The 23,615-nt window shown below is 42.7% G+C and overlaps 2 protein-coding genes across 3 annotated transcripts in view; one reads left to right on the plus strand and one right to left on the minus strand.

Annotated features, from left to right (window-relative positions):
- The window catches only part of TEX10 (testis expressed 10), a 44,267-nt gene extending 39,377 nt beyond the window's left edge, over positions 1–4,890 (plus strand). For both annotated transcript variants that reach the window (XM_088525977.1, XM_088525969.1), the window contains exons 13-15: positions 2,541–2,722; positions 3,692–3,902; positions 4,659–4,890. In XM_088525977.1, the coding sequence (XP_088382103.1) occupies positions 2,541–2,722; positions 3,692–3,902; positions 4,659–4,772 (507 nt within the window). In that variant the 3' untranslated portion in view covers positions 4,773–4,890. The remainder of the gene's footprint in view (positions 1–2,540; positions 2,723–3,691; positions 3,903–4,658) is intronic.
- A 1,124-nt stretch (positions 4,891–6,014) lies between these two features.
- Positions 6,015–23,615, minus strand: part of INVS (inversin) — a 77,927-nt gene continuing 60,326 nt past the window's right edge. The window contains exons 12-17 of the mRNA XM_088526226.1: positions 22,695–22,907; positions 16,920–17,221; positions 13,874–14,687; positions 9,853–10,085; positions 8,971–9,051; positions 6,015–6,155 (exon numbers count right to left, since the gene is read on the minus strand). Of these exons, the coding sequence (XP_088382352.1) occupies positions 6,046–6,155; positions 8,971–9,051; positions 9,853–10,085; positions 13,874–14,687; positions 16,920–17,221; positions 22,695–22,907 (1,753 nt within the window). The 3' untranslated portion in view covers positions 6,015–6,045. The remainder of the gene's footprint in view (positions 6,156–8,970; positions 9,052–9,852; positions 10,086–13,873; positions 14,688–16,919; positions 17,222–22,694; positions 22,908–23,615) is intronic.

A 23,615-nucleotide genomic window follows, 5' to 3' on the forward strand; every position in this document is an offset into this window, starting at 1 on the left:
CGTGCGGATGACAGCAGCTGAATCCCTCAACAGGGGAGGGAGGCAACATCCCATGCTGAGACTTACTTGAGTGTCTTACCTGCTGGGTGGGCATGAGCTGAAGTGCCTCTGTTCCGGGCGTCGTCCAGGCTTGTGGGTTGCAGTAGGTGTTCAGAGCCTGGCCGGTTTGGTGCTTCTCTCCCTAGTGCTGTCCTTCTCGCTCACGCTCGTGGCTTTCTGTGTGTGGTTGGTCAGGATGATGGTTATTCGTTTGGGGAATCGTTATTTGGTGCCTCCCTGTCTGGAATGCATCGACTCTTGCTCACAGTTGCAGTCCACCTTTGTCACACAGGAGCAATGTCACCTGCCAAACCCTGTGTCAGAGGGCACGAGAGCTCGCGGCCCCGACGTGGAGCGGGATCGTGCCCTCCCGCTTTGGCCCCGCGGGGCGGCAGGGTCGCTCCAGGCATCCCGGGGTCTCCCAGGGGAGCTCCCAGGGCGCGCTGGCGTTCCCAGCACCTCCTGCCCCATGCGCCTGGGCTAGGCTGCCGTCCTGCGCGATGGACTTACCCGGAACGCAGCCGCTTGGCACCAGCGGGTGCCGTTCCTCCAACCGCCGGTTTCCCTCCTTTGCTGGTGCCACCAGGTGTGTGTCAGCTGGGAAACGGGGCGGCCGGAGGTGCTGGCCCAGCCCCGGGGCTGTCTCCCACCGGCTGCGCCGCTCTCCGCGGCGGGCGGCCGCCGGCTCCGTAGGATCGGGAGCTCCCAGCGCGCGGGAGGGCGCCCGGCTCGCTGTGTCCCGCGGCTCTGCTTTAGTCCTTCAGTGCGTTTGTTTCTAGAACTGCATTTGTTCTTCCTATCTACATTTTTGTGAGGGCTCTTTTTTTACCTTTACCTTTTAGAGGATTCTGCTGTCACCGGTTCCAACAGCCTAGAAATCTAAAGGAAGTTTCTGTGCAGTGTCTTTCGTAAGGCTTTCTGGTTTTTCAGTAGAATTCAATGATTTAAGCACTTTCTCCTCAAGTCTAGGTGATACGGGTTTGGTTTTATTTGGTTTCACTGCCTTAGTTCCTTCTTTTTGGGGTAATCATTAATCTACTAATGCTCCATCAGAAGATATTCTAATGTTTTGGAAGATGCAAAGAAGTTCAGGCCTTTCATGGTTCCTTTGTTTTTTTTTTAACCACCCAACAAGTAATCATATGACATCACCTTATTGGTGTTTTTATGAAAATTGGTATCAGCCCACTGTATTCAGCTATCAGCTGCAGTTGGTTTACGTAAAAAATATCTGCAGGGTGCAGAGCAAATTCAGCTTCTTTAACATTGCTGAAAGTACATTTTTGTTGAGGTAAATGGTGCTACATTAGTAACGTTTGATTTTTATGCTTTTTCATGAGGAGAAAGATATAGCTACGAATAGCATTTCAAAATGAAATTGCTTTTTCATTTATCACTTCTATCAAAAAAAAAGACTTTTTTTTTTCAAAATTATTTTACTTACTGTTCCTAGGAATTCTTACTCAAGATGACGGTCTAATTTTTGCATCTCGTAAGATCCCCCCAGCTGTGGTGCCGGCGCGCGTGCCACGAGCTTTAACCAGCTCTCCTCCCGGCGCTCCCCTGCCTGTCGGGGTGCAGAGCTTCCAAGACTGGCCCCGACTACCCGGCAGCTCCTTGTCCCTCTGGAGAACAAACCGGAGTTTCCTTACGCTGCCGCTCCCCGGTGCGCAGGGGCTCGTCTGCCCCATGGTGGAGGCTGAGGAGCAGGGCCCTGTTCCATGGGGAAGGTCCCTGCTGGGATGAGCGGCTCGGGGGGATGCGGTGGAGATGTTGGCTCCTGTCTTGTTACAGCTGCCCTTGGCTGCCTTTGAAATCCAGGGGCTGAGGAAGGGCAGTAACTTTGTGAAACTTCTGCATGGTAGTTTGGGTGGGGCTTTTTTGTTCTGAAATGCCAAATAATTCTGGGTTATATTGCTCAAAAAATACCCTAAATCTGTGCTTTCAAACTGATTCCTGATTTTTTGTCCTCTTTTCCTAGCTTGTGACGTCACATAAAGAAATATTTGACTTTTGAAAGGCCTGCAAGCTGCAGGAATTTAAAGAAGGGATGGAGTGTCTAAATACTTACCCTGCTCTTTTAGAGCGACTTCCTTCCCTATAAACACCAGGCTTTTGGATTTGGGATTTTCAAGTAGGGAAAAGTAAAAGCATTCCTCGTTTTACTGAGAAAGACACAAGACCATCTCTTTCATGTACGCTAATCTAGGGGTTAGCACGTGGGTTTGCTGATCAGTTTTACCTGTGTTTTGCTTGTGCCTCTTTGCAAAATGTAGCAAAAGGGATGAGTCAGACCGCCTTTAGCAGGGATGTAATCAGGGATGTGTGTCTTTCCAAGGAAAACAGGGATTTCTGAAAATGCAGGAGCATATGTTACTTTGCTTCTGCTGAATTCGGTATTTCTAGTAAGAGAGAAATTCTGCTGTAAACATGCTGACCTACAAGCAAAAAAACATCTGTAAAAAGTGATTAACTTTTTTTTTTTCCCCCCCCCAATGCAGGTTGGATTGGTTGTAATACCCGATAGCACAGCTGGATCTGTTCTGTGTGCCATAAATAAGCTCTTGGATCAAGCCTGCATCCTAAATGAAAACCTGCACAAGTTCTTAGCCTCTTGTTGTTACAGTCTTTTGTACTTTCTGCTAACTTTAGACAAAGAGGATGCAGAACATGTACAGAAAAGGTAATGTTGCTCTTCTAAGCTCGTATAGAGATGTATAGCGTATAGAGATGTAGAATGAATGGACAGAAGTTTTCTTCCCCTCCTTTTTTCCTTTCTTCCTTACTCTGAAATGGCATTTGGGTTTAAGAAAAGCACCTGTAAGCTTAGCTGAAATTATTTTTAAAATGTGATGGAAGCAGCTTTCATTTTAAAGCTTTTTTTTTTAAGACAGTTGTTCTGGTTAGATGTCAGAACAGTACTGACTTGAGAAAGTCAGAATTTATACCTCAGGATTTAGATTTAACCTTTCAATTCAGTAGATAAAGAGTCATTTGTAAAGGGTTTGACCTTGTAAGTTTACTTTAAATGTTTAAGCTGTATAAAACTTCCTGGGCATCATTTTATAGACTGTCAATGCATTTGATTAAAAAAGAATTAGAAAATATAAATAAAAGATATCAGATTTTAACAAGTCTGTTTGCCTCTGTTACCAGAGGAAGCGTCTTTAAACAGTTTAAACAGGTATTTTTTTCCTTTAACTGTTCTATATTCAAAATATCATTGTTCAAAGCTCACCAAATTTTGATGTGTGTTTATCCCTAGATTCCTTCTTCATTTATACTATCTAAGGACTCGTGTATTACAAAAAACAGATTGTTGTTTTATTTCTAAGTCTTAAAGATTCATGTGTACCCGAATTATAATTAAAATAAAAATTCTTTCCCTGCTATATCAGGAGCTTTAGCAACATATATATGTATCCTGAACCCATTTTTTTCCCCTGTGCTGAACAGAATTTTGGAATAATTTTAAGCTTAGCATTTTCTGGTCCAGATGTGCTGCCTCAACATCAATAACTTGTAAGCATAATTGTGACTTCACCATAGAAGCACATTTCCTTGCACAGATGCAAAGTCACAGAAACATATTTGGAGTAAGTGCCTTTTTTTGTGCCTTCTGACACATGTTTGCACATCTCTTTCCCCTCAGGGACCTGCTGTGGGGCTCGTGTGTGTCCGCGCTCGCCCTCCTGCCCCGCTTGCTGCGGCTGATGCTGCAGAGTCTCCAAGTGAGCAGGATCTGCCGGGAGGAGCTGCCCGTGGTTGCTCAGCTGCTTCGCTTGCTCATGCAGCACGGTCAGCTCAGGAGCCATATGGTGACAAACGAATTTCTGGTGCAACAGATTATCAAGGACATCATGGTAGGGATCTTGTTGCGGTCTCGCGGAGACTACACGTGTTGTATGCCTCACTCTTACATTTAAATTATGACAAACCCTGGAAAAAAAGACATTGTAAAAAGAGTTGCAGTCGTCTTTTGCCTGGGCAGAGCAGCCTGTATCCTGGGCTGCTCTTTGAGCAGCTGAGCTCCTCACACTGAGGAGACAGTTGGGAAGTTTAGCATCCAACCCAGGGGCCCTGCACAACAATCTGCTGCAGGGCAAACGCCCCGGAATTGGATTGCTGCTTTCATTTGGTGCCCTGGATAACGCTGATGGCCTCAGCCGGTCTGAGGGAGAGCGGCTGCTTTTTATTTTTAAGGGCTTTTAGCCCTTTACGAGCACGAGAGGGGGTGCATGGCTGCCCTGCTGTCCGTAGTGCTCTGCTGGTAGCAGTCTCAGAAGCGCTGCGTGAGCAGAACTCTGCTCAGTTCCATGGTTACTGACTATGGGTTGCAGAATTGGAAAGGAAGCGGCCCAGGGTAATCACAGTTAGGGTGAGGACGTCCAGTGCAATGCATATACTGCATCACGTAACGCTGACTGGCTGTACAAGCACTAATACAATTTCAGTATTGACAGGTATTAACCAGGTTTCGTTATTTAAATAAAGATGTTAGTGTATGCAGGAGAACGAGGCCGTTTTGAATCTTTGAGTGCCTGGTTAAGTATAAAAGCAAAGTCTGCACAACTTTACTGATGGTGACGTTCAGCTTTACGTTTTTCCCTTCTTCCTAGACCCTGAAGAGTGGTGACATTCAGGAGCAGTGGCTGACAGACCTCCACTACTGTTTCAACATCTACCTGGCCTCTCATTCCCAGGGCCCTGGCCCCATAAACACAGTGTATTAAAGAGGTGGAACTACATGACTGTAAAGCATTTATTTCTGTTTTGTTTTGAATAGCTGATGTTGGAACAAAGCTTGTCATTTTTTGTAAGCGAAACCCGGAATAAAGATTTTACAAAGAACTGCACCCCTCTGTCTCTCTCTCTGTCTTTAGCAAGGAAATGCAGCTGGATGGGAAGGGGTGTTATGAGGTGTGGTGGCCACAGGGAAGGGTCCGCAAGGCAAATCCAACCTTCTGGAAGCTTGAGTGCTAGCAGAGGAATTAAGAGACTTTTTTTGACTCCAAATCACCTGTCATTTCAAAGCATCATGTTAATTACAAGATTTATATTATGCAGTATGATTATGGAATAAAATGGTAAAAAAAGTCAGAATGTAACATACTCAAACTAGAGCATACAAACTAGAACACACAAAAGTAGAGCATATATATATACATTTATTGTTGGTGACTTTGAAATACTTTCTGCGACATAAATACTTTGCAAAGATAGTTCCAAAATTATTTTAAAGGACTTCATTTCTTTTCCATAAAGAGCCCCATTGCCTTTTGTAGAAAACAGACTCCTCTTGTACATGTATAAAAAGACAATTCTTTATTAAAAAGAAAAAAAAGTGATTATATCAAAGGATAAAAAATGCAAGCTGTGAAAAAAATTTATTTACTGAGAATTTTATATATATATTTATGTGTATATATTTAAAATGTCTTTGACTCTCAGTAAATATACATATATATACATATATATATATGTTTTCACTGTCAACATTGCTATTTATCCCTCTAGCAATCTGTAGCAAGCTAAGACGTAACCTGTTTCTTTGGTACAAAATAGGCACACGAAGACTGTTCTTCCTTTCCTGTTAAGGCTGTGAAATACATGCATTAAATTTAGGATGGAATCTAACTGCAGTCTAACGGTTTAATCTTCAGCTCATTTTTCTTCCTCTTTGAAACGACCTTAAAGAGCACATTCTCATATTTTTGAGAATGAGGAACTTTAGGAAAGTCAAGCTACTGTCACCTTATTGTAATGCCAGTCTTACAGCTTAACTATCTATTTCCCAATGCAATTTCATCCTGGCAGTAAATAAATTGTTACATTTAAAAACTAATTTGCACACAAAATGAGTCCAACTTCCCTCGAAGTCTGCCTGGCATGTAATGTTTACATAAATACAAATGCACAAATACCATTTGTAATTTAAAAGGTTCTTACATTACAAAAAATACCAGTCGTACAGGCAGGTTTTAAGTTTTAGCCGTTCCTTTTTGCTCAGTGCTTGAGTCTTCTTGATTTTGCAGAAGTGGCTGATCTCATGTTGTAGGAAAACTGCTTTGATTTTCCCATGTTCTCCAGCAGGTTAACGTACTGTAGGTCGTTCACTGGAAAAGAACAGGATCATGTTGAGTTACACGGGTTTGGGGGAAGAAGAGAGTTTAATCTCCGCTGGCTTCTAGATTTCACACACCGTGAACCTACCCCAAAAGAAGGGGCCTTTTTTCACGACACCTCACTCTTAATTAGCCGTAGATAGAGTTATTTGCACTTGGCACATCTTAAAACGCAGCTGCAGCTGCAGCTTTAGGAGCCCGGAGTAATGGGGATTTCCTCTCAAAACCACTCGGGGTTTTTGTGCTGCCGGGTCAGCACTGCTGTGGGCTGCGTTGCCGAAGAGGTGCCAGGGACTCTGTTCAGCAACGTTTCTGCCTTCTCCCATTACTGGGAAAGGGACTGGCTCCTTTTTAGAACGTACGGGATGTTTGTGTCCATGGCTAAAGCAAATACATATTCTCTGAATTACTGGAAAGCAAGAAATGAACACGAGGTGACCATTGTCTTCATAGTTCTGCCATCTAGCCACATTTAATATTTTTATTTATTGTAGTCTATTGAAAACAATACATGTGGCTCCTTTCCCTATTTTTGCAGAGACGGGATGCCAGGGTCAGGGTAAATATTAGTTTAAATCTGAACATCCGTGACAAAGACACCTTGTCATATCCAGGACCTGTTTCTTTCTAAGGCCAAGAACTCCAAAATCTCCTCCTCTGCTGCGCTGCTAAATCCACTTTCATGAAACAAAACCTGGACTTAGTGGTTTGCTGGCCCCCTGCAGAGACCCCCTGTAAACACAGCTCCACAATAAAGCTCCTTGTCATCTACCAAACTAACCAAAAAAAAAAAAAAAAGGAAAAAAGCAGCTATGTTGAGGTTTCAAATTCTTTTCAATGGAGTGTGCAGTGGGAGAGGCATGTATTTTAAAACACCTCACTAATGTGTGCGCGCCTTATACTTTTTCTAACTATCGTCCCTTCTCCCGCTGCCTGTTCCGGCAGCTCCGCAGGCTCCGGTGCCCTCGCTGCGATGGTGCTGCTTGTGCCAGTTCCCGCTGCAGATCCGTCGCGGCGCTTCCCGCGCGGGCGACGGGCGCCGTAAACCCTGGGCCGCCGCGGGCACCTTCGCAGCGGCACCTTGTGCGGGGCAAGGAGGGAGGCGGGCGGCCGGGCGGGCCCCGCGCCGGGAGCCGCCGCGCTGGCATCGGCCGCTGGCAGCTCTGACCCTTTCGGGCTCGCGCGCCGCTGCCGCGCGCGGCCGGCAGCCCCACAGCGCGTTGCTGCCTGCGACCGCGGAGGCGCCCCCAGCGCCCCGGAGCTCCGTGAAAGCAGCCAGTGTTCGGCCGGGCTGGGCAGCGTTCCCATCGCCGTCCTGCTCGTCACCACCTCATGAGAGAAAAGGCCGCTCCGACCTCAAAGGAAAGCCTTTAATTTCAGGAGACAGGGAGGGCTGTTGTCCTGGAATTAAATGAAAAGTGCCCTGTGCTAGAGCTATTTTAACATTCAGCTTTGTGATTGCGTGAAGAGACGGGAATGAAACACCTGTCTGGTACCTCTTAATAACATACAGTTATTTCAAACGGTGGGAGGAAAAAACCCTGTCTCTTCATGAGAGCAAAAACGCACAATTCTAGCATAAATTCAAGGACGGCACTCGGTACTGCTGGATTCCTTCTAAACTTCAGAGTTTTGTAAACTAATGGGTAAAACGGGTTTTACTTTGCCTTGCAAGTTACCCTAACTGCTGGCTCAGTCAAGTACCTGCTTTTTACGAGAGCGGCAGGATTCTCCCGTGGCCCCTGCCTGAGCCGCGTGTGCTGTGGCCTTGGAGCCACGGAGCAGGAGGGCCAGAGAGCTGCACGCACCGGAAGGGCCCTCGGAGAGCCGCAGGCTCCGAGCAGGAGGCAACCCGCGTGGGAGATTCCCAGGGAGGGAATTCACTAAACAAGTAATAAGCGTGATGACAGCATGGAGTCAAACATCATTTTTAAGCTATTCGACCAAGCTCTGCCACATGCATAAAAGTTCCTTTCTTTAATGGGTGTTTTTGAAGCCCTTCTGCATTATGCAGTATAGCCCCATCTGTCCACATGTCTTATTGGACTGTGTAGATCCTGCCAAGTTTCCACCATTTTGCATTTGCTTTAGGTTACTGAAGACGATACTGTCCTGATAGCAGTTTTATACATAATATTTCAGGTACAAACAGAACCAAGGATTTTGCAAGGTCATGGCGCCACGGTTTCTGCTATTAATGCATGCTTTCTTTAGAATAAAACTTTTCCACGTGCAGTTTTATGAAACAATTGAAGCTCTATGCGCAAGACAGGACCCCAGTATGACATTTTAGAAGACCCAGTGTGACATTTTAGCAGAAAGAAGAAAAGGCCAAATTGGATGCACATGAACATGAATTGTCTAATTAAAAAGCCTATTTTGGAGATGAGTTACTGTCTCTCTGGACAGTAAGTGTGGATTTTCATGTCCTTGTACATGAACTCAGCTGTACGTTTCTAACCGAAATGTGTAAGTTCTGAGTGCACGTAGTAGAGAAAAAAGGAAACACTGTCATCTGTATTTCTGGTGTGCTGGTAGGAAAGTGCACATTAGAAACAGTTTCCTAGAAACAGTTCAATGAAAATGGGTATTAATTTAAGTAATTCAATATGAAGATTAAAACAAAACACTGCTCAAGTAAAGTTGTTCAAAAGTAAAGAAAGAAACAACATAAAAGCACAAGAGGTTGGCAGTAGACACATGTTTGGATGTGAGAGTCTTGAATAGACTCTTTTTTCTTCCCTAAGATGAAATTAACCTCATCTATATAAATATTGACACCTTATTTTAAGATGTGTTCTCTTACCTGAGGCCAGATGCACTTCAGAAAGTTTAAACTTTGAGGGAGGTCTTGCTGGCTGATACGCTTTGCCGTCCTGAGAACGTCCTTTATGAAACAGCATGGACAGAGTTTTGTTCATCAGATGAAGACAGGGTTATACATAGTTATATAGTTATACAGTATTTAACTTCCTACAGCTTTATCTTAATCCCCAAAAGATCTTCCTGTAGGTTTACATTTACGGTGGGCAGACTCATGAGACATTCTGTATGACATGGAATTGCCACCACCCTCGCAGACCTCTACAGAAACTCTGAGTATGTCTTGCAGTGGCTCTGTAACAATATATGCTAAATGATCACCAGCTTTGTTTTTAATCCTTTTTGATTATCTAAGCTACAGAGCCATGACAGAAGTGACCTACCACCTGTTTGTTAACACACATGTAGCCAGCACGTGCCCACTCCATCAGGAATCTACAGTGGTGATCTAAGTTCCCACACTAGGAACTTACTTAAGTTTTAAAAATGTTTTTCCTCTACTAGTTCTCCAAGATGTATTCCTTGGTACAGGACATGTTTGGGCATTGTGCAAAGCAGAGCAGTACTATCATGAAAAGGTAATAATGATATTTAAAAAAAAAAAAAAGACATTTTTCCAACAAAGAACCACTGTCTTCAAACAAAAAAGGTAGCAAACTTGAAGAACATACTCTTAAAATTATATAAAAAAAAAATCAAAATGCCAAGAAGTTGTAAGCAATATTTAAGAATTCTTAACAAATCATTTATATCATTAACAATTAGATACCTCCAGAAAAATCCCAAATACAGGGAATGCTGTTAATTATAAAAGCAAAAATGTAATTCTTAACCTACGGTGAAGCCCGAGCGAGGCCGGCATTACCATAGATCTGCTTTAGGATGGACTGCTTGCTCGTTTTCGTGGCCGCGCTGGCCCTGGTCGTCGCCCTCGGGTGTTTGCCGGCCGCCTCCGGCCCGGGCGGGCCGTGGCTCTGCGGTCTCCTCCAGGCCACCCGCACGCAGAGGGCGGCCGCCTCCCGCCGCCGCTCGTCCTCATCGTCCTCGCGCCGCCGCGCGGCCCCCAGCAGCCGGAACAGCTCCCGCCTCAGCCGGTAGCTGCGGAGCAGAGCACGTGTTTTACGGGGCCTGTTTTAACGCACTCCAGAGCTTTCCATGCACCAGTTCACAGGGCGAGTTACATGAGCGACAGGGAAGCCCCAACTCCCACTGATGTGTTGAGAAATGTTTGCTCTGAAGGCAAGGACAGACCCGGGTTCAGTTCTAGAGGTTAATTTCCTGCAGTTATTGCAGATTTGGCACTACAAGTAACAAAAGTTGCAGCACTGCAACATCAGCCTATCTGCTGCTTTGTAGTATACAGAAAATCTGGAAGAGACAAAAACTATATATGAACATATATTTAATATTTGTGATTCTAAGACAAACGTGAGGTTTCCACCCCCTCTGAATATCCTCCCCTTGGTGTCACCAGCCTCCACCGTCTCCCCTTCAGCTGCTCTGTGTCCAGCCTTGCCATAGGTGCTGTGCTCCTGCCCGTGCTCCCGCTCCTCCTCCCAGGGACAACTACACACCACGGGAATTTGTGGGTAACGGCACCAGCAAAAAAATGATCTTTTTTCTTGAATTAGACATTAATATTCCCCAAATTATTGGCATTTCACACTCCTAAATCAATTAACTCACTCGGACTTCGTTTCACCTTTGCACACAGTTGTGATTGGGTGTTTGTAGAGAATTTCTAGGAGATTTTTTTGCAACAATAACTAACTATGAGCCTCTCAAGCAGGGAAGATGTAGGCAGTTATGAACGTTTTTTTCCTTTAAGATTTTCCTGTAACTGATCGGTCCCATTCTAGCGAGAGAGGAAAAGGGGGAGTTTGATGCTCCGTGAATCTAGACCCCAGTCAGTGGATCTCCCACATATTTAAAGCCCGGTTTCCCTGGCACGGAGGCTGTGCCTGTGCAGAGCCTGCTGGCCGCGTACGCGCACGGCAGGAAGGACCGAGGCTGCTCGACGCCAGCAGTGACCACGCTCTGCGCCCGCACGGCGGCCCCGGGAGCGGCAGCGGCGGCAGCGGCGCCGCTGAGCGCGCGTCCCGCACGGGCCCGCGCGGCCTCGGTGGGACGGGGTGAGCAGGGCGGGCGAGCGCCCCTCGGCACGGCGCACGCGGCTCCGCGCTGCAGGCTGCGGGAATTGGGATGTTCCTCTGCGGGAGGGAAGTGACGCGTGCTCAGGTGGAGCTGTGCCGCAGCGACGGTGACACGGAGCACCAGAGGGACGTGCGTTACAGCTGGCAGCAGCGCTCCCTGGCAGAGGAAACTACCACTATGAAATCTGCAGAGTGAGATGAACGTATTTAATCCTAGTTTAGAGAAAGAGCGAGACTTGAGCACGTATTTCATTACTTTGTAATTCCTCCATTGCTGTCTGCAGGTACCTGCTTCTGAGCAGTGAAGACTGGCCCAAACAAAAGACACTCCCAGGGCCGAGCGTGCCCGAGCGCCGTAAGTCAGGTACCTATTTAGTTACTATAATGAGCCGTACAGGGCATGGGCAGTCGGGCACCTCAGGGACAGCATCTGAGCACCAGTATTCGGAGCAGGGAGTCAGTGTGGACAGCAGCCTGGCAGGCGCTACCTGGAAATGTCCCTGGCTCCCTGGCAGGCAAGGGTCGTCCAACCTGGAATCCACATCCCATAACACCTGCAGCATCCCTTGTCTGAGGTATATGTAAGCGCTCTTTTACAGAAAGAGGTGGAACTCTTTTCTTTTAAAAAATAAACATTGCTCTCCTAAATGGAGGGATATGGTCAGGTTGGAGGTCAGTTGCCGTTCCTGATCCCTGCTCAGCTCCTCAGTGTTGGGCCCTGTCCTTTATGCCATTCAGAGGAAGAAGACGTGACTGCTGTGGTCATCCTTACAACTTGATCCTTCCAGCATCTCTGGGAGAGCTCCATGAGATTATCTGCTCTTTGCACTGTCAGTGAGGTGAATTTTGACTCTTTAGCAAGTTTTGCAAGTGCATCAGCTCTTTAGCAAGTTTGATATTGTTTGCAAATTGTAGTGAAGCAAGACTGCCCTGCCCCTGCAAGACTTCCCACCTCCCCTCCTTGCTGTTATGGGAAAGAACTCAAGAGTTTCCACCTCGTGTCCTTGCCACATCAGCAGTGACCTTGCAGGTTCCAGGGTTAACTCATTGCTTGCCCATCAAGACAGTCCAACGTAGAGCTACAAAGATGATTAAGGGACTGGAACATCCATCCTATAAGGAAATGCTGATAGTCCTGCCTGAAGAAGAGAAGGCTGAGAGGTGGCTCTTCAATGTGTACCTTAAGGGAGGGTGTCAAGAAGACTGAGCCAGGCTATTTTCAGCAGTTGCCATTGGCAAGACAAGAGGCAATGGCCACAAACTGAAGCACAGGAAATGCCATCTGAACCTGAGGAAAAATGTCTTGCCTGAGGGTGCCAGAGCCCTGGAACAGGCTGCCCAGAGAGGCTGTGCCGTCTCCTTCTCTGGAGATCTTCAAACCCCACCAGGACACAATCCTGTGCCCCGTGCTCCCAGTGTCCCTGCTGGAGCAGGGGGGTTGGACTCCAAAGGTCCCTTCCAACCTCAACCGTTCCGTGATTCTGTGAACTCCCTTCATGAAAAGTTCTGGGAACAACAGGCTTTGCACAGACATAAGACCCTGCTTAGACAGAACTACTTGCTGTTGCAATCCTGCAGAATTTATGATCTTCCTAACTCTTCTCTACAATATTTGTAATTTTTTCAGACAGTACAAATACATTTATCTTTCTTAATTCTTTGAAAAGCATATGTAATTTAACCAATCTTCAATTTACACATTTTGCAGTGTTGTGAATCACTGAGTAACTTCTCCTGCTGCCAAGAGACCAGTCTGCACACAGAACTTCCTGCATTTCATGCTGAGATATCCCATACTACTATTTTAACAGATAGCTAGAATAAAAAGAAATGTATAACCCAGCCAAAACTTCAAATGGAATACAAAGAAGCCTTCTAAACAGGTAGTTGCCCAATATACCCGAAAGTTCCTATTAAATTAAATTAAATCTCAATTATTGTGAAGAAAGTTGCACAAGCACTCACTATACATCATTACACTTTATCTGAAAGCTGTGGTCTGCTCTTACTCCTTCATGAAGATTCAGTGCTAAGTAAAAATGTAGAAAAAGAGCTGCTGGCAGACATTGAACAGTGGGAAAAATAAGTGATTTCTTTGCCTTGCTATGTACTATTGGCTTAAGGAATAATCATATATAGCAAAAGGAGACCAATGATAAAAGTACAGAAATAACTGATACTGCACCCCAAAAAGTTGAAAATTTCATTAAAAAGGGCTCTATATGAGTTAATCAGATTATATTCCAAGATTTTAACTTTTCACTGGAATAGCAATGCACTCACAAAAGTCAAACTAACTTTTACATTCCAAAAACAACAAAAAGATAAATGGCATATTGCTGGTCTGTAAATCCAATCTCATCCTGGGATATTATTTAGAGCGGTAAAAGAGCAGCCAAAGGAGCAAACAGGAAATGCCTGAGCCAGCGTGCGTGTTCCAATGGTCACATTTGAGTTGAGAAACAAAAGCCCGGCCAGCCTGGACCACGGGCTGTCTGGCCAGGTACGTCACCCCTCTAGGAATGACACCAGCCTCTGCTGCTTCAGAGGAAGGCAAAGCTTTGCCATGGTTCCTAAATTAGCTGTACACAAAGTAGGGTGTGAAATGCCGGTTCTCAGCCTCCACAGTCAAGCTACCAATGTGGGGTCTTGTGCAACGAGGAACCCAGATAACTCTCCCCTGTTCAAAATTAGCAACGCAGTGGATCTTCAAAGCTACTGAGCAGCACTTACCTTCTCCATGTCCTCTGTATAACAGTAGCTGCATAGTTCTTTTTCCGAAAAAGCTCTTTTCTTCTTCTTTCGTTTTCTATTACCTGCATTCGAACCTCTAAAGGGATTTGTTCAATATTTGTACTTTGCCATGTGACAGAAGAACATAATTGATGATCCGCATTCCTGGGCCCAATTACCTCTGTTTTGTCCAAGTTCAAACTGTCATCACAAACAGAACATGCTGATGGATTTCTTGGCACAGTTCTTGTAGATTCTTCCATGGCAGACAATGAAGGACAGTTCTTTTTTGCTAATTCATTATTTCCCACATTGTTAGTTTGTTCTACAGCATGTACACTGTCATTTCTAGTATTTACAGATACCATTTTGGCGCTTCCTGGTCTACTAGAGCCAGCTGGTGAACATCTCTCATGATTTACCTCTTTATTTCTTGATTTCTGATTATGCCTTTTGCCTTTTGAAACCATTTCGTGCTGTCTCAAATTTCTTGCAATTCCACCAGCACAGCTGGTGTTGCACAAGATTACAGCAGTTCTTTTGCAACAGTCCCCGTTAGCAGATGAAGACTGACCTGGAACTCTTGATTTTTCCCCAACACTAGTGACTGTACAAGTAGAAGTATTCTTTCCATTCCTCTGAGCAGAAGTATTTGCCTTAGTGGTGTAGTCATGATGCTTTTCTCTATCCAGCTCTGCAGCTGCTGCAACTTGATGCTTCACTTCACTTCTTTTTCTTCCTTCATTTTCTTTGCCATGGTGGAAATGGACACAAGCTGACTTGTTTTTGGTGTGTTTTCTCAATAATTCTTTAGCTAGAGAAACAGAAAGAAACACAATTCCAGCACAACAGAACTTATTTATCTATTTTTTGGTGTTTTCCTTTGCTCAGTCATCTTTTGAGTCACTTTCACACTTACTCTCAAATTGGAAAACAGAATAGACCCAAACACCTTCATGTGCTTACCACTCTACCAAGCCTTCTCTCACCCACTGAGTCAGGTACCTAAAAAAACCTCACATGGAGAAAACTAAGTCTTCACTCACTTTGATACATGGGTTTTCTCCAAAGAAACTAGCCTACCACGTGGCAAAACGAGGCAGTCCTATTAACACACCTGTATGCTCAACTGCTGGAACAGTATAAACTGTCACTGCTTCAGGCTAATTTGCTTCTTTGCTTTGAAAGCTAAACTTCTGCTCTGTCCACATCATATTCTAATGCATAATAACCTATTTCTAGAAGCATAGTGTAATCTGCTGACCCAGGAAACCCCTGGTTTCTCAGAACTTGCCTTGACATCCTAAATCAAACTAGAAAGTCCTTCACAGTTTTCCCTAGCTGCGAGTTCTCTTTTTCCAGGTTCCAGGCCCAGGAGGACAGAAAGTCACTTACTTAGAAGTGATAACTTCTAAAGGTATTCTGATAGTAATGACTTGGAAGCCACACTGGAATGCAAGCTTGAAAATCTCCAACTACTATGCACAACGTCTCTTTTGTTAGAAGGAACAGGAGAATGAGCAAACAGGACAGGGAGGGGCCAACTGTAATATGCAGACAGAGTGCTAAAGGATAATAATAATAATAATAAAATAAAAGAGGAGAAGAAACTCTAAGTATTCTAGAACATCTTCTAAATGCTGAAATAGATATGAAAACCAATCTGTATGTTACAACTACAGAGCACAAAAAAGAAAGAACTCTGTTGCTACTATAATTAAGGCAACTCTGCAGTTGCAAATGAGTTAACACATATAGGATTTATGGTGGAAAACAGAAGATCAGGATAGAGTCTCCAAATTCTACATTTCTCATACACTATTACCAGGTACAATTGCTGAAAATCTTTCTGAAGAGCCAGCCCACAGGATCTAAATTTATATTTAATTCATATACGGCTCCCACTGAAGTCCACTGATGTGGACTGGATGGAATGTTCCTGTGCCTACAATGAAGTACAGCATAGACAACTGATCATAAATGTGGGTACCTTTTCTCCTTACTCTTCAATACCCCCTGCTATGCTCACTGCAGACATTCATCCTTCATTTGGGTCCACTTTTTCTAATTATTCTTATTCTTTAAGTGTTTTACAGCTATGTATTCTGATTAGCATAAGGTTATTTACCACATATGCAGATAAAGTTTGCTAGTATTTTTAAAATGTCTAGCATAGTTTTGGCTAGGATATATGTCTTCTTTTACTACAAGCATAGAGTCAAGTGTTCTGTTTAACACAACATTTCCATGTGAAAGGTAAAGAAGGCAGAAATAGATCTTTCACCTTCTTTTCTTTTATATTAATATAATTTTCCAAGAAGTCAGAGAAACCTTGGAGGAGTTCTTGCAACTTCCCTTAAGCACACAATTTACTCAATTTTTACTAATGATAACAAAGATGTAAGTCATAAACACCCATAAATTTGCTCACACCAGAACTGACTGAAACGTCACAAAACTAACCTCAGAGTGGTCAAAACACTGATAAAAACTGATGCTGCATTTACAGATGGAGAAAGTAAAAGTGCAGAGCAGGGCAAGAGAAGTAACTAAAGGAGGAGTTTACATACACTGTTCGTAGCCCAATTTCTATGAACAGTCTCACTACTCAAAAAGGATCCTGGAGGGTTCTCAACCTCCAGAGACAACAAAAGACAAATCATAGGAGGAGCCTATCATAGAGAATGACGTTGCCTGCCCTTTGTATGCTAGAGATGTCACTCTGCACAATTTTACCTCTTTGTTGAAAAAGAGGAGTTACAATTTCTTAATTTCTTAATTAAGGAATCCCACAGATAGGTCAAACATCTCGAAACTCCTTTCCTCCAAACACAGCATCTAACAGAACAACTCCAAGCAACCTGTCCCGTTATTACAGATATTTTATCTACTGGTATTTTTGACTACTGAAATTGACAGACTAAAAGAATTCTTATGTAACTTTAGCCTGTATGAATAGGTTAAAGAATGAAAGAATAAGAAATGGTGGAAAAGAGAAGAATAAGTCATACACACTGATTAGTAGGCCAATGAAATGATGACCAACCTTGCCTGTTTTTATGACCTTCACTCTGATGCTCTGCAGACAGGCAAGTCTCCTTTGGTGTCCCTTTGCTGCGACAAGCCTTAGGTGAATCTCCACTGCTTCTCCCCGACGAGTTTTGAGAAGCGTTGCAGGAGGGAAGTCTGTTACTCTGCATGTCACTTTGTTTACTAGGCAACTGCGTGGCACTGGTGGTCTTCCCTTGATTTCCAGAATTCTGTTGCACTCCAAACTTATTTTGCTCCAAGTTCTGCATTCCTTTTTGCAGCTTGGCTTCTTTTCTCTTAGTTTCTTCTTCACGTTTCCTGTAATGGAAGACAATATATTAATAATAACTCTAAGGACAAAATCTTAGCAGCATGTATCTGACTTGAACACATTAATCTCTAGAAACCTGACAGCACCAAATAAAAGTGACTACGACATCTAGCATGAAAACAAGGCATATATTAAGTCAAAGTGTCTTAATGTGATCAAAAATAACAACTGACTTGGAGCTACACCTTAGGAAGGTTAAGTTCTTATAAGCCAGGTTCCCATTCATTTTGAAACAGTTTTATGAACTGTTTTTAAAACAATGCCTTATTTAAAACAATGAAACTTTCTTTTTATTATGAAATATTTAATACAAACAATTCCAAACTAGATTTAAAAATGGCTATTCTTTTTTGCTGCTATAACTTTTATCACTGATGAGCTTTTTTTTGCATAAACTCATTACGCATTATACAAATAATAAACAAGGAAAAGACGACACATGAATTAAGAAGCTTTGTGCATAAATCTTGCCATTACAGTTATGACATTTTGGTTTTGAAAACTGAAAAAAGTCAGGCATTTTAATAAGAGAATTTTGGAAAACTGTGAAAGGTGCCTATGTGGAAGAAAGGTACATAGCTTATTTTGAAATACAATGAGATGTCATTGTATTGTAAACTCTTTCTCCAGCAAAGCAGAATAAGCTCAATAAGAAGTAGCCAACTTTACCTAACAATGTACGTACCATTGAATTTTTTTTGATAAATTAAGCTCCAGTTAGTTAGAAAATGAAGTGACATTTTTCCTGTCAGAATGGACAGGTGGTATATGTCGTATCACGTAGCTGCCTGATATTTTAACCTGCTTGCGACGCCGCGGCGCTGTCCGCACATTGCTGACACATAAGCTCACAGCACAGGGTATGACAGGTTAGTTGTGCCGATGCCACCCGCAGTTCCTGTGCGTCCTATCAATGCCAGCACATGTCACTTCAGGGGGATCCGCTAGGGAGAAGCCTTAACTTTATCTGTCACTGCTACCTTATCAAGTATGCTCTGCAGTAGCTCGTTGAACCTGGCATCTAAAAAGCTGCTAAGTGCACTCTTGGTAGTCTGAAGCTCAGTGTTCCCTCTGACACAGAAAAAAAAAAAAGTGGCTAGTTTCAAATAATACTGGCATTTCACAAAGACACTATGTGGGGGTGTCTCTCATGTATAGTATAGGGGTCACTTCCATTACTCTGCTGTTTGATCCCTAAGCTAGACCCTACTACTCATAGAACATTTTCTTTTCTTTGCAAGAATCAAGCAGCCTACTACCAGCCTCCCCCACTCAGGATATCAGAAAGGAAAGTGTGAGAGACAGGCAATATACAGGGAAATCAGAGCAGCCTGCTCTCTTTGGACTTGCAGATTAACTCACAACTTCAGCAACATACCAATTACAGAGCTACTGAAGTGGTGTGGGACTGGGGCAGGAGAAGTTGTTAAAGGGAATTTTTTTAAAGGTCTTTTTTTGGTGTGATAATTCTTCAGATTTACTGAAATTTTTCAGTTTTACTGCAGTCTAAGTTGAGACACTAGCTCTCACAAACAGGTAAAGGAAGTAAGTTCCCAAGAAAAGGGCTGTGATCTCTCTCAGGAGGTTCTCCTGACTCAACAAATTTGGCTCTGATTTGGTTAGTGATAATACGCCAATATGCCAAGATAAACTGTCCTCCTCTATGAAGGACATCTTCATTTTAGGATTGCACTTAAGAAACACTCCACATATATAAACTACTCCTTTACAAGGAGGGCTCTGCAAGTCTCCTCTCAACATCTGGCACCCTTTGCTTTCCAAACCACTCCACCACTCCCTAACTTGACTTGACTGCCGCATGCCTCCTCTGCGGTTCCTCATATAAGGCTCTCCTCCCTGCATTGGCCAGCCAACTTGGCAAAGATGCTTTTGCACCACTTTTTGTCAGCTGGATCCTCTCTCTTCCCCAGCAGTTTTGGATTCTCATAGAGGGTCTCGTGGTTGCGAAAGCCAAACCCCTGTCATCAACAGCAACTGCACATCCAGATGTGGACCTCCAGAACCCATCTGCTCCTTAACATGCTCTTCCCTTTCACGAGCAGGATCAAGGAGATCACAAGGTCGGAACCCCCATGCCCTTCACCCTCAGTCCCAGCGTGACAACATACTCTTGGTACACTCATAGGCCCCCTTGGCAGGAGTTTTCACTTTGAATGTTCCCTTTTTGCTTCTTGCTCAGTGGCATGACAGCACTGCCTGTTGTGTTGGCAGAGACCAGTTTTTATCTTATAAAATACCATTTCTTTGGTATTGGATGGTTCAACGTGGTTGCTTTTTCTGCAGATATTTCACAGACAATGAGAACAGTGACTTTATCAGTTGATAATACAGGTAGAGGGTGATGGTTACCTTTTATTTTAGAGCACAAGCTGTTTCAAAATATTCAGATTTAGGGAGGATTTATGTAAGTGAGATTTTTCATATTAACATACTACAAAGTAAGTTTTAAGTACATACACTGAAATTTGTTTCTTGGTTTTTTTTTTCAGTCTAAGAGTTGAGCGTCATTCAGGATTCCCACATCAAGTCTACTATTATCAGGACAGCTTATTTTTTAAAATCAGTAGCAATATTAGCCATTTTTATGTAGGAATTCTCTAGCCAAGTTTAACTGTAGAAGGCACAGATGGGTATGCAGAATGGTGACATCATTGTGTCCCCTCCAGTTTATGTCAGAGTATGAAATTACCATTAAATAAAACTTGTTATGTGACAACTTGATTTGCTTGTACATTCCTGTCGTCTTTTAATTCTGTTTCGGTACTTAATTCTGTATTTGATACTTTGTTTCTATTGTTTTCAAACAAATCAACAACAGTCACCACAGTAAGTTTTAGAGTGTGCATTAAAAACTCGCAAAGGGAAATGATGATAAAAACACCTCAATATGTCCATGATGCAATCCCTTTTCATTAAATTTTCTAGATGGGTTCTTACAGATTCACAGATTCTTTTAAAAATGACTGCCATAACAAAGAAGAAAATTACCTCATTTAGTAAAGTCAGTTGTGATGACAGAGCAAGAGAGAGTATTTGAAATTAAAAAGGTGTTAATATGTAAGCTGCTCAGGCATGTACAAAAGATATTTCAGATAATTTCAATGGCAGCTTCTCCTATTGCCATCTATGGATCATCTGTTGACTTCAGCAGGAAATGTAAATAATGTAAATACCAGGAGAGCTGCAAATTACAGTTTCAGGATCTAGGGGCATAAGCATCAGTTCTTACTGGGCTTTAACAATTACTAATCAGCATAGTAGTAGCATTCAAACCCAAAGCAGGCCAATCTGGCAAGTTATGAATTAATGAATTAATGAATACGAAGTATAGCAGATTGCACCTGGCTTTGTCCATGATAAGGGATACAACAAGAACAACAAAACATAATTCCAGTAATTATGTTCTGTGTTAATTCATATGACCTCCCTTTACAAAAATGATCAGGGGATCACCAAACGGTTGAGGCTGGAAAAGGCCTCTCTAGATCACTTAGTCCCAACGCCTGCCTGAGCAGGGTCATGTTGAGCAGCTTGCCCAGAAGCCTCCTCAGACTCCACAACACCTCTGGGCAACCTGTTCCAGTCCTCAGTCACCTCCAAAATAAAGAAGTTATTCTGACATATTCAGATGGAACCTCCTGAGTTCCAGTTTGTGCCCACTACCTCTCAGTGGGCACCACAGAAAAGAGTCTGACCCCATCTTGTTTATACCCTCCCTTCAGATACTTAGACAGGTTCATAGCTTCAGTCCACATATTTCTGGGTTATATTAGACCTTGCACTCTCTGTATGTGTGCAGAAAGAACCTGGTCAGAGAGTACTGGACTCTTTCTTACACAATTATCTTATACACCCATTGGCCTTCCCTGAAACAAGGGCACATAGCTGGCTCATGGTCAACTTGTTGCCTACCAGGACTTCCAAGGTCTTCTCTGCAAGAGCTGCTTGCCAGCAGGTCCACTCCCAGCCTGTGCTGGTGCACAGGGTTATTCCTCCCTAGAGCAAGATCATGCACTTGCCTTTGCTGAGCCTCAAGAGGTTCCTCTCCACCCAGCTGTCCAGCCTGTCCAGGTCTCTCTGAAAAGCTGCACAGCCCTCCGGGTTATCAGCCACATCTCCCACTTGTGGATCATCTTGCTTGCTGATCAAGATCATCAAGCTTGCTGAGGGTGCACTCTGTCCCTTCAACCGGGGCACTGATTAATAACTTGAACAGGATTGGACCCTATACTGACCCCTGGGGCACCTCTAGCTACAGGCCTCCAACCAGACTGACCCATTAATCACCACCCTCTGACCTTGGACATTCAGTCAATTTTCAATCCACCTCACTGTGGTTCTGCTTAGGTAGCCCATACAACCTCTGCTTGTTACGTTATGGGAGACAGTACCAAAAGCCTTGCTGAAGTCAAGGCAGACAACATCCAACACTCTTCCCTCATCTACCCAGCCAGTTGCTCCATCAGAGAAGGCTATCAGGTTGGTTAAGCTGATTTCCCCTTGGTGACTCCATGCTGACTACTCCAGATCATCTTCTTTTCCTCCATGTGCTTAGGGATAACATCCAGGATGAGTTGTTTCATCACCTTTCCAGGAATACTACACCGTCATGCAGCAATCTTTTCAGATTATGCTTTTCATTCCAGAATCACATTTCTTCAAGGGATACCAAGTGCTAATTCATTCTTTTTTTTTCATAATATGGACCTTCAGGTTAGAAACCAGCAATGGAAGTATTTTGATTATTTATGTAATTTCTGATTACGTAATTTCAACACTTTGTTTCCATTACCTCAATTAAATAGCGCAGAAGCTCAATTACAACCTTCACTTCTGACAAATAATTATGTGAATTGCATAAGTTCATTATCTATTATCTAATATAGTGATTTCATATTAACATTTTCATTCAAAAGCAGAAAATCTAATTGCAATATATAATACTTCCAAGACAAAATTTGCAAATGAAATCTAAAAGGTTTAGTTTGCAAAAAAGCACAGTCTCCCCTACTAAACAAAGTTGGTTAAGCCTTATCAAACAGTGCTCTTCTACCTCCATTTTCTTATTCATTTAATTGCTAATTTCTTTTAAAACTGGTATCACGGACTCACTAGCCCAATAATTATAATTTCCTTAGAGTTGTAAATGTTTTCCAAACCCTTTTATCATAATTCAAAATTTCATCTAAATTCATGAAGGGTAACATAGCAGTTTCTCAGTCTTTTGTATTTTGCCTTGTTTTTGTTATTTAATTTGGGATTATCTGCAAAATAAGTCCCATTTATGGTATTCCAGATAAAATTCCATTATATGCTCAGTTTTTGAGTTTTACTAAGAGGAACAATAAGTAATAATGAGAAACAGATAAAATTATAAACTGACATATATAAATGTATATGTGTATTTTCTTAAACTAAATTTCAAGTCTTCAGACTTACTTGGCAGCTGCATCTTTTCTCAGCTGTTCGTGTTTCATTAAAAGATTCTTCCTCTCTTGAAAAGCTTTTCTAACTTTGTATCCTTTATAGATGGCCTGAATTTTGAAAGCAGCAATGTCCTGTATGGCAGCTATAGAGAGAGCCCCATGTTCTAACATGAACTGAATCACCTCATGGTGTTCCCCAAGCAAGGCATAATCAAGGGGAGTATATCTAAAAAAGAGAACATAACAGTTATCATTGAGTAAGATTCCTAATCATAACATGCATTTACTTAAGGACATTCACCTTAATTTCATAACAAGGCAACCTCTAATATTAAACTGCTTAAACACTTTCTTTTGGTAGATCATTTTTTGTAGTTTTTAATATTATTTTTCTTACTCATCTAAATCTAATCTTACTAACCTAAGTACCATGACTATATTTAAGGCACATTTTAGTCTCCTAATATGGAATATGGGGGTCTAAACATTATGCAGTAACGAATGAAAATCCTCCAAAGTTTTATCTATAAAAGCAACTTATTTAAGCAAGCAATCTTGAAAAAGTTATTAAAGCTATTGTATAAAAATATCATGTAAATGAAAAGCAAGGAATATGTTTTTTGTGTTATTTCCAGATGCGTGTTTCCATATGTGTCTAACTTGTAAAAGTCTGGCATAGCTTCTATGTTAAAAACATGTTTTATGGGTTAACTCTAAAGTTAATTAAAAGTATTTGTTGGGTGAACACCACATGAGCCAGACAATTACCTAATTCAGCAAGCAGACAGAAGAAAAAAAGAACAGAAAGATGTACCAAGGACAGAATTTAGACATATTGATAGAGCATGGCAAAATGACTAACGACAGTATGGCTGTATGACTGAACAAACAGTAACATTAAAACTGCATTAAGAGATAATATAGAAAAGGAAAA

Source organism: Tinamus guttatus, unplaced genomic scaffold (genome assembly GCF_059628265.1).
Source record: "Tinamus guttatus ecotype Peru unplaced genomic scaffold, ASM5962826v1 Tinamus_guttatus_pri_ptg000025l, whole genome shotgun sequence".
In the NCBI taxonomy this organism is placed as follows: domain Eukaryota; kingdom Metazoa; phylum Chordata; class Aves; order Tinamiformes; family Tinamidae; genus Tinamus; species Tinamus guttatus.